Below are 15,359 nucleotides of genomic sequence, written 5' to 3' on the forward strand. Positions count from 1 at the left end.
AGGTCCTTTCTATTAAGTAAAGCAGAGGCCAAGAGTTTAATAAGAACAGTGGTAAAAAAAAAAAAAAAACTATTGGCAAGAGTTGAGGAACAGGGAGGGAAAAGGAAGACACCTGTAAAAGATCCAGGAAAATGTGGGCGAGGTCCGAGAGAGAAGGGAGGAAGATGGAACTGGGACACACAAGGCTTAACAGCACTATGAAATTAGGGAAACATCCGACTGGGAAGTGTGATCAATGCCAGGAGATGGAGACAGTGTAACACATTCTATTTCAGTGCCAGGAATATGGGAGGGAAAGGGACAGTTTGTTATTAGTATCAAGGAATAATGGTATTAAACAGCCAAGTTTAATTGAATTGTTAAGAAAACCTTACGGTGATATTGTATTTAATGATGTATTCCGATAAGGGGAATGGTTTAATTTTGTAGAGTTCAATTTTCGATTTTCTCCATCTCTGGTCCACAGTCCAGTAGGTGGCGGTAATGCATCACTAAAGCTGGTTGTCAAACGCGATTTACAAACCACTGAAGAAGAAGTGTAAACAGAAGTGACCAAGAACAATTTCCACTTTAGAGTTTTTGTTGTTATTTAGACGTTTATTAACAGCGTGGAAATCTACATTTGACTAATTTAACTGCATAGCATCACATACTTACCCCAGGTAGTTTTTAATTCGCGTTGGGGACAGGACTTGGTTGATAGATCTGTTATTTAGGTGACTAACGTTAGCTAGCTGCTAACGTTAGCTAACAATGGCTAACTGTATGGTTTTTCACACTCAAATCGCCTCCATTATGGAGGTGTTAGCGAATGCAGCCGTGGCAGAGGTCTGCAAACTCGTAGACGACGACTATGCAGTGTTTCGTTTAGAAATAACTCAAAGCCAGAAAGAAAACAGGACATTGAGGAGGAAACTACAGCTACTGGAAATGAAGGTGGCACGGGAGCGCGCAGAGAGGACAACGCGAGAGCGCGTCCTCGCCAATCGTCCCAGTAGTGTCAAGATCCTCGACCGATACAGAGGAATGGCAAGAGGTACATTTTTCTGAAGGTCCAGGCTGCGGGGCCTCACATCTGCACATGTGTGACTTTAGATGCGTTAACAACAGGTTAACCAGAATTGGGTCTTGGTCAGTTTCTGTATAGTATGCAATAATTCCACTGATTACTTAACTAACTTGCAGAAAGACACTAATTTTCTAACCAGATTCTTGATCTACTGCATTTCCTATTAATTGAAAACCATATGAAGCATGTAACAGTCAATCCATCTATAAATAGTATATCAAGAAGTTATGCTTAGTGTTACCTTACATTCTTAACAATTCTAGTGTCAAAACTGTCAATAGTGCGTTATAGCGTTGAGCGTTGACAGTAGTTAACCTAACCACCTCTTTTACCCCAATCACTCTCTCAGGTGAAGGACATCTCACTGGAGGCCACAGGAGCTTTGTGAAGCCTGCGGGACACAATGCATGGAGAGATGACCAGCCAATCACTGTTGATGAGGGGAGTGGAACCTCAACCCAGCATGTTATCGTGATTGAGGTTAGTGTAATAGTATTACATCAAAATTACAGTACATCAAATGTGGCCAGTTTATTTCAGAAAGGCTGCCCTCAGCTATTCACTTGCTAACATGTACATCCTCATTTATCTGCCTGTGAGACTTCACTATGCCATTGTTATCCTATTCAACTCATGTACCAGTAATAACCTCTTCTTGTGTCAGTCTGCAGATGCAGAGGCTGTAGGTCCTGGGGTCAAGCAGGAGAGGTCTGAAGGAGAGGAGGACCCACGGCACAGCAGAGACATCCAGACTGGAGCGGCTGGAATGCCCCCTGTAGCCACAGAGGACCCCACCACCACCGCTGCGCAGCCCAGAACCCGATACAGCGTCACGGAGGTCAGTGGAACGCCGAACGCCGTCCTCAAGTCAGAGACAGACACCGAGACTTTAACTGTAACACAAATGCTCTTACACACAGGATCTGACCGTAGGTCAGACCCAGAGAGACTGGGGCTTGGGAGACTGGGCTGTCCCCCTGCTCCCGGGTCAGAGTACTTATCGGTATTACACCAGAGCCAGAGGCCTGTTCATTCCCGTGGGGATGGTGATGTTGATGCGTTAGACACTGGTGTTGATGATCCATCTTGTTCTTACACTACGGAGATGGACCCTGGCAACATATCCTTGGGTTTAGAGACACAGACTGATCTGTTTAAAGGGGACTGGAACCGGCGCAGTAATAGTGTATACTCTGACGGGTGCCTAGATAAGAAAGGGGAGGTTATAGTCATAGATGAGGTGACTGTGAAAGTGGAGGGTGACGCTCCTCTGACATGGAATGCAGACGACACTCACTTAGGAGAAGGACACTCACAGGGCAGCACCAATGACTTCTTAGACTACAGGGAAAGCTTAGAGACAAATCTAAATGTCGCAACCCACTCCCCTTTACACAAACTCAGGAATCGCGACCCAGTGTCCATGTCGATTGCTCCTTCCGATTCACATGGCCATGTCCTTTTCGATCAGGTATTGAACTCAAACGACAGGGCTACAGCCCAGGCTCAGGGAGGGGGGGCCACATCCGGCAATAGTAAAGAGAAACGGTTCCTCTGCATGTTCTGTAAGAAAGGCTTCAGCTGCACCCAGAAGTTGGAGATCCACCAGAGGGTCCACACAGGGGAGAAACCATTTAGCTGTACCCAGTGTCACATGTGCTTCGCCCAGGCTGGCAACCTGAAGAGGCACCAAAGGGTCCACACAGGGGAGAAACCCTACAGCTGCCCCCAGTGTGAAAAGAGGTTCTCCCACCAACACCAACTGAAGATGCACCTGAAGGTCCACACGGGAGAGAGGCCGTTTGCCTGTAATCACTGTGGGAAGAGGTTCTCAGAGAGGAGCTACCTCAGGATACACCAAAAGAAAAACCATGCCACTCAATAACATAGAAAGAAACCATTCCACTCGATAGACGTACATGCACAAAGGAAACAATGTGTAGTGGGTCAATTTGTGCAACAGCTAAATGTGAGGCATAACTTCTCTGCGGTTTTGGTACCATACGTACTATGTAGAAGCGTGATGCGAACCCGTGCACATGCACAGATACTCCGTGACTGTGAGAGCAATGTCTTGCATCACGCTCATTGCAATTTCTGCAGTGCTGCTTGTGGCAACCTCATAACGCTGAGTCTTTCTTTAAAGACTAAGGTTACTTTTCATTGTTGTCTGCAGAAAAGATCCACAGATGCATTTGGAATAATGAGAGTAACAGATTTCAGTGTTGAATATTCCTGGGTACAACATTGCATCAACACGTGTGATATATAAGGCATATATAAGCCTAATGAGTCTCTTACATAGTGTTTGTACTGCATAGGCTATATGATGTTCACAAATGCCTGTTTCATTACTTCCATTCAACTCCTTCATTTTTTCCCCAAGACACTTTTAATGAGAAAATGAATGCAGTTCATCAAGTTCATGCAGATTTCAAGTTGAGACGTGTGTGTGTGGTTTTCATATGGTGTATTTAAAACTTGTTTATATTTAATAAACACAAAATGGGACTTTTCATTCTAAGACTTTCATTGAGAATCTCTTTAGTATACGTCACATGTGATCTCACCCTGTTCTGCATACACCTGACAGCGCTTTATAACCAATATACACTTACTAAATATACCTACACTACGGCACACTTTTTCTCCTCTCCTTTGCTCCTGACTGCATGTTCTGCATAGAAATAGAATTAATAGAACGGGTGTCCCCATTCAAGTCAATGATGGCATAATACAACCCCATTCAAGTCAATGATGTCGTAATCGAACATGTTGCTTGTTTCAGCAAGGAGCTACAAAGTGTCATTGCCTTGTTAAGAGCATGTTACAGCAGAAAGGGACTCAACCACACGAATGCCCGACCGTCCCATCTTCAGTCCGCTGTTCGTTCCACAATGATTGAGATATATATATATATATATATATACACACACACACACACACACACACACACACACTGAACATAAATATAAACACAACATGTAAAGTGTTGGTCCCATGTTTCATGAGCTGAAATAAAAGATTCCAGAAATGTTCCATATCCACAAAAAGCTTTTTCTCTAAAATGTTGTGCACATCCCTCTTAGTGAGCATTCCTCCTTTTTTTCAAGATAATCCATACACCTGACAGTTGTGGCATATCAAGAAGCTGATTAAACAGCATGATCCTTACACTGGTGAACCTTGTGCTGGGGACAATAAAAGGCCACTAAAATGTGGAGTTTGGTTACACAACACAATGCCACAGATGTCTCAAGTTGAGGGAGCATGCAATTGGCATGCTGACTGCAGGAATGTCCACCAGCCCTGTTGCCAGAGAACTGAATGTTCATTTCTCTACCAACGTCGGTTTAGAGAATTTGGCAGTACGTCCAACCGGCCTCACAACCGCAGACCACTTGTATGGCGTTGTGTGGGCGAGTGGTTTGTTGATGTCAACGTTGTGAACAGAGTGCCCCATGGTGACGGTGGGGGTTATGATATGGGCAGGCATACGCTACAGACAACCAAGACAATTGCCTTTAAGCCACATCTTATTTACGTCCACCATGATGGGTTTAACAACAATGAAATCATTCTGTAACTACAGTAAAGGACTCATGTAGTGGGGATGGGTAAACACTCCATGTTGAACGTGTGTTTATTATCCATGTGTACGTACCTGAGGGGTATCCTACGAATCAGGTTTGAGGAGTTAGTGAGGTAACTTTGATCAACTCTGAGTTCAACTCGGGATAACCAGTCACCTTTTAGTCAGGTACATTTCTATGGCAACGAATCCTTCAGAACTAACCTGCTTCCGGGCAGGCTAACTTTATCCTGAATGAAGTGTCTGAGCTGCGAGTTGAGAACAAATTAAATCAGATTATCTCCCTCTCGCAAAGACTGCATCATCACCCCTTCATTTGAGTAAGAGGATTTAAATATTTTTATTAAATCAAGTGTTTTTTTGCGTGTTAAAAAAAGCATAACATGTTAAAATACCTGAAACATTATTTAGTAATGACAGAATGCATTTGAAACTTTACAGCACAGTAAAACTTCTGTTTGAAAAATACAATTATTATTATGACATAAAAAATATTTCTTGATAGGAGTGGGAAAAAAGACGGCATTAACGGCAAGTAATAAAATGACAACGGCACTTCTAAAATCCACATTTCACACCATATCGTGCTGGATTTGCAAGATAACATTTTCCTTTCCATGCCACTGACTTTCCCATAGATTGGTGTTTTAGCATTGTCTCATTGAAGAGTTCGGCGTTCGACTAGCCATGAGCGACATTCACGTGCACTTACAAGCCTGCTTAGAGTTAGCGGCGCGCAGATGGATGGATGCGCAATATCCACCGTCGTGGTACTGATGAAGCCTGAGCTGGAATGTGAAGCTGGTTAGCTTTAGAAAACCCTGAGTAGATCTAGCTGGCTTCGTATGATACACCTCTGAGGGAGTATATGTCTGGTTAATCTGCATCACTTGTCTCTTCCAGGATGAGGAGGATCCAGAGGTGCTGCTGGTGAAGGTCGAGGGGTATGAGGAGGGTCTGGGGAACCCTGAGAGGACCATGGTCATGGAGGACAACCAGACTACACCTCCTCCTGAACCCACAGCGGAACCAGCTGAGCAGCACAGGACCACACACAGTCTCACTGAGGTGAGCCCACTGTGAACTACTTTCTGAATGGTATTAGTTCAGGGCCTGTATCCACAAAGCCTCTCAGAGCAGGAGTGCCGATCTAGGATCAGTTTGAACTTTTAGATCGTAATGAATAAGATTATGTAGACAGATCCTGGATCAGCACCACTCTGAGACTATTTGTTGAGCCTGTATCCATAAATTGGTCGTACGTTCTAAGAGACATTTTACTCTTATGGGTAAAAATAAAAGCTATGCATGAAACCTCTCCAGTCATATGAATCCCACCTAGCCGACAAAGATTTAGGACACCTCATGAGATGTCCTAACCAGTTAAGCGTTATCAGCAGGTGTCTTGATAATAGGAAAAGGCAATGAGTCAAGGGTTCCTGCTCCATAGACAGGCAATTGCTTTAGAGTTGTTAATTTTGTTTGTTGATTTTTCTATATGATCAATCCATACATGATCTAGACTTACATGCAACAGTATCTCTTGTGCATTTGACAATGATTTCACGAGGCCTATTTCACATGAAATGCCTAAAGATGATTTAATTACCTACATTGTTATTTCAAGTTATCCCTTTGGAGTTTAACATCAAGCTGCTTAAAAATATGCCTGAGCCTTTAATGGAGGGAGCACTTGTGTTTGATAGTGTCAATCACTCGAGACTGACACTTTTTTGGACAAAATAAGAATTGAGATGATCAGAGCGCACTTGTATCCCAACTGGAACATGTCAATATTCTAAAACCGGTGCTTAATTTGAGGAACAGGATCCGGCACCTCTCCGTTTTGGACTGTTTTGTTCCAGAACCTTGAAGAGGAGTGAGACAACATTCCACAAATCAATCAATCAACAGCCTGATCAACTGTATGCAAAGGAGATGTGTTACAAAGTTTATTAAGTAAGAATTATGTCATGACTCTCCTGACAGTGGATTAAAGGACCCATCAGCTAGGCAAATGTTTGAATATAGCCAGACCCCCCTCTCTCCCACAGAAGAGGGGAAGGGGGGCTGTGCCGGTCTTGACACCTTAACACTGTGTCGTATATTTAAGCAGGAGGGAACTTTCCCTCTCTGGCTTTCAGTATCCACCAAAGAAAGGCCTTTGTCCACAGAAGACCTCTGCTGCCAAAAACTCTAATGGCCAAAGAGTGAACTTTGGAACAATAATCATAAGATAAGAATGGTCGGCGGGGATCTAAAGAATAATCATATTGTTTATTATTTTATGATGTCATTAAGGATGGTATAACAAAGTAACAGTAAATCTGAAAGTGTAAGCATTCTGTATCAACTTTACATCTAAATGTTATATAAAATATATGATTAAATATGAGAATACTTGTGAAGATAGCAATGTGATTTTAGCCTTCTGAATGAGAATTGTTTTCAAAAAACTTGTGCCCTGTCAGTAAGCACATCCAAGTGAGCACAGACATTGTGTCTGCGTGATGGAACGCCCCCTTTTTACCCGAGGATAAAAGCCTTGGTAACGAAATGTACATTATGTTGGGTTGTTGCTGGCGTGTAAAGTGGTTGGGAGCCTGACCCTGAATAATCAACCTTGAGACCAAATAGACGGACGGTGAGTCGGACGTTACGAATGGTTGAAACTACCAGACCAGACAGCGTGGAGCAGTGGCTACATGGCTGAAAATGGTGAGACCAGAACATTGACGGGTTACTACTGGTGTGTAAAGTGGTCGGGAGCTGAACCCTGAATAATCAACCATTGAGACCAAAAGACGTGAGACCGTGGTCCACATGTTGAAATAGTTAGAAACTCTCAACCTCAACACAAGATGAGAAGATAACCTCCACTACGTGACCAGAAACATTCACAATCTGCAGCTGTGCATGTAAAGGTGGTCCTAGAACTTTGACTAAAGACACAAGGTTGGAAGTAAGAAATCCCATCTCAGACGATCATTGGTACATCTGAAGTAACTGTCCTAACAACCACTCCACTACCAGATAAGCTCTACAAAGGACATTGTGGCCTCTGGTGGACAAACCAGAGTCTTACATCCCTCGACAACTTCACCATAGAACCCATCGAGTTCAACAGAGATAGATGATGATCAAGGACAGCTATGTGTAAATATATTGCATTTCTAATCTGAATGAGCGGTAGTCAGGGTGCTAAGTATTCGTATTTCCGTGAGCATATCTTCCAAATGTAACAATGATAGTTGACCCTCCCGTTGACTCTCCCAAACGGTCATGCTTTTGTTAGTCCACTAGGGACCTGTTTTCATTGTATTACGCTAGTAATCAATAACCTATATGTGTGTGTTTGTTTATGTATGTGTTATTATTTAGTTAGTAAATAAATAATTAAGCCAATTTGTATATTGCTGATTCATCAATAAGGTTAGGGTTCTTGCAGATATCAAGGAGTATGCGACTGTCACATGTGCTCCTTCTCCGGCCTCTAGGTCACCAGGCTGCTCGTTATGGCGCACACCTGCCACCATCATTATGCGCACCTGCGCATCTTCTGACTCACCTAGACTCCATCACCTCCCTGATTACCTTCCCTATATGTGTCACTCCCTTTGGTTCCTTACCCAGGTGTTTTTGTGTTTCTTGTTTTGTATTTAGTTGCGTTTATTTATTAAAACTCACTCCCTGAACTTGCTTCCCGATTCTCAGCGCACTCGTAACATAAAAACGCCTCACCTAAGGGAAGCATCATGGAGTGTTTTTTGTTGGGTCCGGGAGCCGCTACGGGCTCCTCAGCCGGTTCGCCGGGCTCCCCTGCTTCAGCCGGTCTGTCGGATTCCCGCGACCCAGCCAGCGACAGGTACCTGCGCATCAGCAGGGGTGACTGGTTCGCTCCTGATCGCTGGGATTGTCCCTTGGTTTGGTGTTCTGCGGCTGGAGCCGAACGCGCCGGGGAGGGGGTACCGCCAGGTATGCTTTCTCTCCTGCGCTCTAGGTCGCCATGCTCCTGCGTCTCAGCTGGATTGACAGGTTTCCTGTGCCTCAGCAGAGGTGACCAGTCCGCTCCTGATCCCCGGGATCGTCATATTGGTTGGCGTCCTGCGGCAGAAACCACGCATCGGGGAGGGGGTACTGTCACGTGTGCTCCTTCTCCGGCCTCTAGGTCACCAGGCTGCTCGTTATGGCGCACACCTGTCACCATCGTTACGCGGACCTTCAGACTCAACTGTACTCCATCACCTCCCTGATTACCTTCACTATATGTCATTCCCTTTGGTTCCTTACCAAGGTGTTTTTGTTTCTGTTCCAGTGTCATGTCTGTGCATTCTTTGTGTTTTTTGTTTTGTATTTAGTTGCGTTTATTTATTAAATCACTCACTCCCTGAACTTGCTTCCCGACTCTCAGCGCACTCGTTACAGTGACATTCAGAATGAGACTGATGAGGTAATGATTAATAAACGGCTGTTATTGATATATTGATATCTTTAGAGTTTAAGTCGGGAGATAGTAACTCGTTAAACAACTTTTCCCGTGGTGCCCCAAATTCCTAATGAGTTAATGGTTACATTAATTTAATTGAGTAACAATTAAACATAGTTATTTGATTCAATAAATAACAGTCATCACATTAATGATAGTTATGTCACGACAATTAAGAGAAGGCAAAGTGATCACGTCAGCCGGAATTTATACCAAACATTTTACATTTGCAACATTTGATGTACAATTTGATGTACATTTGATGGCGATGCCTCATCACGATTGTTTCAAATGATGGGGAATAACCAACGTCAATAAGCATCATCACTATCTTTCCTTTGCAGTAACTCAAACTGTCGTGATTACAATAGTTTATTTTACTCCTGGCTCAGAGTTTGTCTGGGCAGTGTCTTAACATCATCCTAAAACCTACTTTGAGATGTTTTCTGTTGTTGTTGTCTTAAAACAGGTTTTAACAGAACTCCTAAAACCTTTTCTGAGATGGTTTGTGGATACGGCCCTGCTCTTGATCAATTGTGTCTTAAGTGTGGGACCATGCCTTTGAATGATCAAACAATTAAAGTGTCAAGTAATCAAATCAACTAACATGTTTACACAATACTCATAACAATCCCTCATTGCCCAATCAGAAGATGCCCCATAGTAGGGTGTTCATATCAGATTTCTTGATCCAACATCCTCTCACTCTGTATCTCTTACAGTCAGTAGACATGGAGAATGGGAAGCCTGATCTGCTGTTGGTCAAAGAGGAGACGATAGAGGACGGACCAGAGAGCATTAACCTGCTGAGTGGACTCAAGATGGGGGAGCAAGGTAAGGGAGACATTCAGTTTATTAGGTAAACCACCCCATTCACAAAATGGTGTGCTCCTACAGACAGTGATTCACGTGGCCGTGGCCTGCTATATAAAGCAGGTAGACAGGCACCGAGGCATTCAGTTACGGTTTGATTGAACGTTAGAATGGGAAAAATGAGTGACTTAAGTGTGGTATGATTGTCAGGCCAGGTGCGCCGGTTCCAGTATCTCAGAAACGGCCGGCCTCCTGGGCTTGTCATGCACAACATTGTCTAGGGTTTACTGAGAATGTGCGACAAAGAAAAAACATCCAATCAGTGGTAGTCCTGTGGGTGAAAAAAACGGATTGTCGAGAGAGAAAATGCTGCAGCACAATAGTGCTGTGCAGAACGGCATCTCGGAACGCACAACTGTCGGTTCTTGTCATGGATAGGCTATTACAGCAGATTACCACACCAGGTTCCACTCATATCAGCTAAAAACAAGAAACGGCTGCAGTGGGCAGGCGATCACCTACACTGGACAATTGAGGAGTGAAAAAACATTGGCTGGTCCGCCGAATCCCGGTTCCTGTTGCGTCAGGATTTGGCGTAGGCAGCATGAATCCAGGGCCCCATACTGCCTGGTGTCAATTGTACGTCCTGGTGGTGTAGTGGGGTAGGGAATGTTTTCCTGGAATGTTAGGTCCCTTGATGCCAATTAAGCAATGTTTGTACGCCACAGCGTATCTGTTCTGGAGGAAAAGGTGGGTCCAACCCGGTACTAAATGGGTGTACCGAATAAACTGGCCAATGAGTGTATATCCTACATATAGGAATAGATCTTCAATGGGAATAGTAATGCGCCTTTTTAAAATGTTTTTTTTTATATATTGTTTATTCGCCGTTAGTCAGCACCTCCACTCAAAATAAGTTTTCTGGGTGTGCTGCAGCTCATGTTTTTTATTCTACATAATGTATGAACTTGACCAGGTAATTGACTCAAACTCCATATGTAGAATTTTCTCTGCCATGTTTGTAAAGTCTATTTTCTAACCTCTTCCTTCAGGTGGTTGGCTGGAGGCTAACAGAGGAGACTGGCCGACCATCTTGGATTCCCAGACCCAGACTGGTGCAGCCAAGGGCCCAGGGGACGTCATCACTGAGCAGGCCAGGACCAGAGGCGACATAGTGGAGGTCAGTGGATGGGACAGCGTCCTCAACTCTGGGCTGGTGAACAACCCTGTTAACCACAACCAGAAACAGACAGTTGAACACAAAACAACATTCAAACTTAATCTCCATGACAACAGACTGGCTGAGACCAGGGCGAGGCGTAGATTTGGAAGTGTGCGTAAGCGGCAGGAGAGAACAGACACAGACTCGGCTAGCGATGCTCCGTCTTGCTCCTATAGTTGTGATTCAGAGACACTGATGGCACCTCAGGTTAACCCCATAACAGGTGCTGCCTTCAGCCTGCCTTCTATAGGATCTATCAACTGGAACATGGACCCTGTGACAACACAGACACTCCCTGGCCGTCCTCCTCACACTCTCCTAATGTTAAACCAGACCTCAGACAATGCCAGTGCCTCAACACTAAATTGCTACACAAGCCCATTGACAAATTACAGTAGCAGAGATGGAATCTGTGGGAAACCCTTCAGTTTCCCCAAACAGGTGGACATTCACACAGGAGAGAAACCGTTTGGCTGCCAACTGTGCCGGGCCAGTTTTTCACACTTGTTCAACCTGAAGAGGCACCAAAGGGTCCACACAGGGGAGAAACCCTTCAATTGCCCCCAGTGTGAGAAGAGGTTCTCCCACCAGCACCAGCTGAAGATGCACCTGAAGGTCCACACGGGAGAGAGGCCATTCGCCTGTACACACTGCGGGAAGAGGTTCTCAGAGAGGAGCTACCTCAGGATACACCAGAAGAAAATGCACACAGCCCATGTATAGAGTATAGTGACATGTAATGTAGTACTAGTTAGTTTGTAGTTAGTTCTGTTGGTTTAGGATGTAGTAGGAAACTGGATGAGGTGAACTGAGGAAAGAATGATGAGGTGGCAGAGTAGATGATATGGGGATGGTTGGTGTGATGGTGTCTGTAAAAATGATCCACTAATGAAAAGTGACAACCTTGTCCTGTTTGATGCTGGTGTTTTATAATGAGATGATAGTGCCTTAATTCAGGTTTATTTGACATGAAGCAATGTGTAAATCTGTACATATTTAGTTATTTTTGTGTTTTTAATATTTAGTTTATCAACTCTTTTGTTTTTGATAACATCATGTTTTGTATTGCAAATGTCAAGCACTTTTGAGCCAAGGATTTGCAGATCGACTGACAGGTTAACACTTTTAGGCTTAGCCAGCTTTTGTTTGAAAAAATGCATCTGGAAACAGTACAATCCTTTTGGTTTCACCTGGTTGCCAATTCCAGATCCTTTGAGAACATCATTTGAGTCGTCGCCTGAAGCGTGAGAGGAATGGGAGACAAAGGAATCCAGCAGTGCTGAGGCAGAGGGTTTCGTAAAGAGGGCGACTGGCTACTATTCTGAACTGTGTGTGGTGCGCTTTCTGGCGCCCAGAGCTGCTGAAGCATCAGCCAAGTGGGTGTTACAGAGTGGATGAGGAGAAAGGCTTACCTTTTACGAGATCATCAGCAGACACCATTCTCTGACCAGCTCTCTCTGATCAAGCCATGAACTGACCCTCTCCATCTTCGGAGGATGCCGCTTTCAAAGACTTGGCCGCTATTGGTTGACCCGTCATGATATATTGCGTGGTTGTTTTTTTGCTCTTGAAGCGCTTTGAGATTCTATGAAAAGTGCTATAGAAATGTAATACATTATTATTAATGCTGAACCTTTTCCAAAGTATTCTAAAATGAATTGCGTCAAAGCGATGTGTACCAGATTTACGGAAAAGTAAATATAGTGAAGTTATTCTACTCATCACATGTATTGTTTTGTGCAATAAAAGTAATGTACTTCACGTTATGAGTGTATGACCATTTTGTTGAAATGAAATACAAAATTGACTGTATGATTGACTTGGTTATTTTTTTAATCATTGCAAGGACTGAGTTTCCCTTATGTCAGTCGAATGAACACATTTGGACATTTGGAGAAAAAAAATTAAACTCCAATGGCTCCATATTGTTAGGTGCTTGAGTCAGTGTTAAAGATGGGCTTAATTGTGGTTAACATTTTATAATATCATGTCATGTTTGTGTGTACAGCAAAGAGTTTCTGAAATAAACCTTTATTTGCTCTTCTGTTCAATTTGTGTTTACAGTCTGCAGTCCATGAGGACCTGCTGATATCCGGTGTTGCTGGCGAGAGAGATTGGACCTCTGAAGCAGCTGGTCACAAACCCTGGCCCCAGATCAGAACTCTGGATCAGGAGCCATCGCTCTTCCTTCCCGAGTCAGAACCAGGACCGAACCGTGAGGGGCAGACACTCCACCACCACCACCACTACACAGGGCACAACCAGTGGACAGGGGGACTGAACAACCTCAGTCCTGGTGGTCATCAGAGAGACAGAGGCTCCAGTCAGGGATCCAGTCTGCAGCCCAGACCCTTCTCTTCACAGTCTCAGTGCAGAGATGAAGCAGGGCCTGAGGCTGATAGAGATAGACCCTCCTGTTCCTATGATACAAACACCACAGTATCCATGATGAACAGAGCAGGTCACCCTGGGCTTCAGCCTTCACACAGAGTGGTGGGAGACCCCCCTGGTGTGAGTCTAACAGGAAGTCTGTCTTCTCCTTCAGGATCTTGTTTAATGCCTGGTGACTGGGTTCATAGAAAGCCTGGGTCTAGCCTTCCTCAGTTACCTCAGGGTTACCCCACCAATACAGACAGGGTCAGGATGGGCGTTCACCATGAGAGGTACCTAGCCTATAACACAGGACACAATCCCAACAACACCCAAACAATGGCTAGAGGTCAAGGAGGGAGCTCAAAGACCAACCACCTGAGGGTGACTCCTGCTTCTACCTCCTCTGGTGTCATTGGGTCACAACGTGGGAGGTCGAGCGTTAGGACAGACGCTGAAAAGCCGTATGCCTGCCCCACGTGTGGGAGGCGCTTTGCTAAGGTGAAATATGTCAAGCAGCACCAGACCGTTCACACCAAGGAGAGGCCCTTCAAGTGCAAACTATGTTACAAGAGCTTCTCCCGCCTGAGTAACCTTATCAGACATAGGAGTGTTCACAACGGGGAGAAATCGTAGCAGTGTGGCTTGAGACATACACAGAGAATATCTGGGAAATATTCTTTAGCTGAAATATTAAAGTAGGGCCAGGCTGTATATCATTTTTTACTATATACCGGTATTGATGCATGGACTGGTTTGGGTTTTTACTTTGTATAATGGTGTTTCAATGTTTGGTTTGATAAACGTGCTAAGCCACTGTTGAGTGCAATGTCCGTTTATAGTTTATTCCGTTTGCTTCTTGAGTTGTCTCCCACACACCGAGCTCTGCACTCGGTGACACTCAAGGAGAGCATTTTTTGCTGCTACCACGAGTCACAACCACTTGAGGTGACAGTCTGCATGGTCAATGCTGCAGCTGCGATGCATTCTATAATTTCACTATTAGTTTGTATCTTGCTGACTGCTGTCGTATCTGGGATCTACATCTGTTTAGATTAGTTACTATGCTGTTACTAAGCAGTAATGTATTACGGCAGTGTCACGTTACTACACCTAATAGGAAATGCACATGCGCACTAGGGTGACGGGAACTGTAGAGCAAGAGGGGTTTTGACTAAACGAAAACTAACTATACTCCCGTCTCCTGCCTGGTCATTTCTCCACAACACAAATATTACAACTGCAAACAGTTATTTTGTATTTTATTAGCAAGCTGTGGCTAAAATAAATCGTTTTCGAAATGTACCTAGTCAGGGCTATCTCGCTAATATAGCCTGATACCTGGTGTATGCCTAGGTCAGCATGCTTGTGCAACGGTATATCCTAAATCAGAGTAATAGGCAAAGCATAAATATTTTATCTACATCCAAGCTACAGTAAGAGAAAACATTTAATGTAACATGAATTAGGGTTCAATGGGAAACACTGGTTCCTACCCTGTCACAATAACCCCTCCCTGGCTTTTTCATTCGTTATGTCAACCACTGCATTCAGAGTGACCACTATATTCCATCTTTTGGTTGAAGTTTCATTAAACAGTATAAAACCATCAGAATGGACAAAGCCCATTTAAAACACCCAAAAGCCCCCCCATAATAGGTGATAAAATGTTCATGACAAATCATGTCCTTTTTATACGTTGACTTCTTATTTGCTTATCATTTAGAATTAAACATTTCCTTCGAACCAATAGGTTCTTGTTCCTGCCACCGATAGGATCTTGCCAGCCATTCTTTTAAAGGTAATT

General features: G+C 44.0%; 1 protein-coding gene across 1 annotated transcript; it reads left to right on the forward strand.

Annotated features, from left to right (window-relative positions):
• Positions 1-524: 524 nt before the first annotated feature.
• LOC139418898 (uncharacterized) lies at positions 525-14,744 on the forward strand. The gene is made up of 7 exons (XM_071168680.1): positions 525-1,036; positions 1,419-1,549; positions 1,734-1,907; positions 5,565-5,729; positions 9,870-9,981; positions 11,013-11,140; positions 13,247-14,744. The coding sequence occupies exons 1-7, from the start codon at positions 754-756 to the stop codon at positions 14,186-14,188; spliced, it is 1,935 nt and encodes a 644-aa protein (XP_071024781.1). The 5' UTR covers positions 525-753; the 3' UTR covers positions 14,189-14,744.
• Positions 14,745-15,359: the final 615 nt, after the last annotated feature.

Source organism: Oncorhynchus clarkii, chromosome 10 (genome assembly GCF_045791955.1).
Source record: "Oncorhynchus clarkii lewisi isolate Uvic-CL-2024 chromosome 10, UVic_Ocla_1.0, whole genome shotgun sequence".
NCBI classification, from domain to species: domain Eukaryota; kingdom Metazoa; phylum Chordata; class Actinopteri; order Salmoniformes; family Salmonidae; genus Oncorhynchus; species Oncorhynchus clarkii.

Excerpts from the sequence above, each read along its gene's own strand:
- LOC139418898 (XM_071168680.1), top strand. The coding sequence starts at position 754 with ATGGCTAACTGTATGGTTTTTCACACTCAAATCGCCTCCATTATGGAG. Across the intron at positions 1,037-1,418 it reads ATACAGAGGAATGGCAAGAG|GTGAAGGACATCTCACTGGA; the intron begins GTACATTTTTCT and ends TCACTCTCTCAG. Across the intron at positions 1,908-5,564 it reads CCCGATACAGCGTCACGGAG|GATGAGGAGGATCCAGAGGT; the intron begins GTCAGTGGAACG and ends TGTCTCTTCCAG.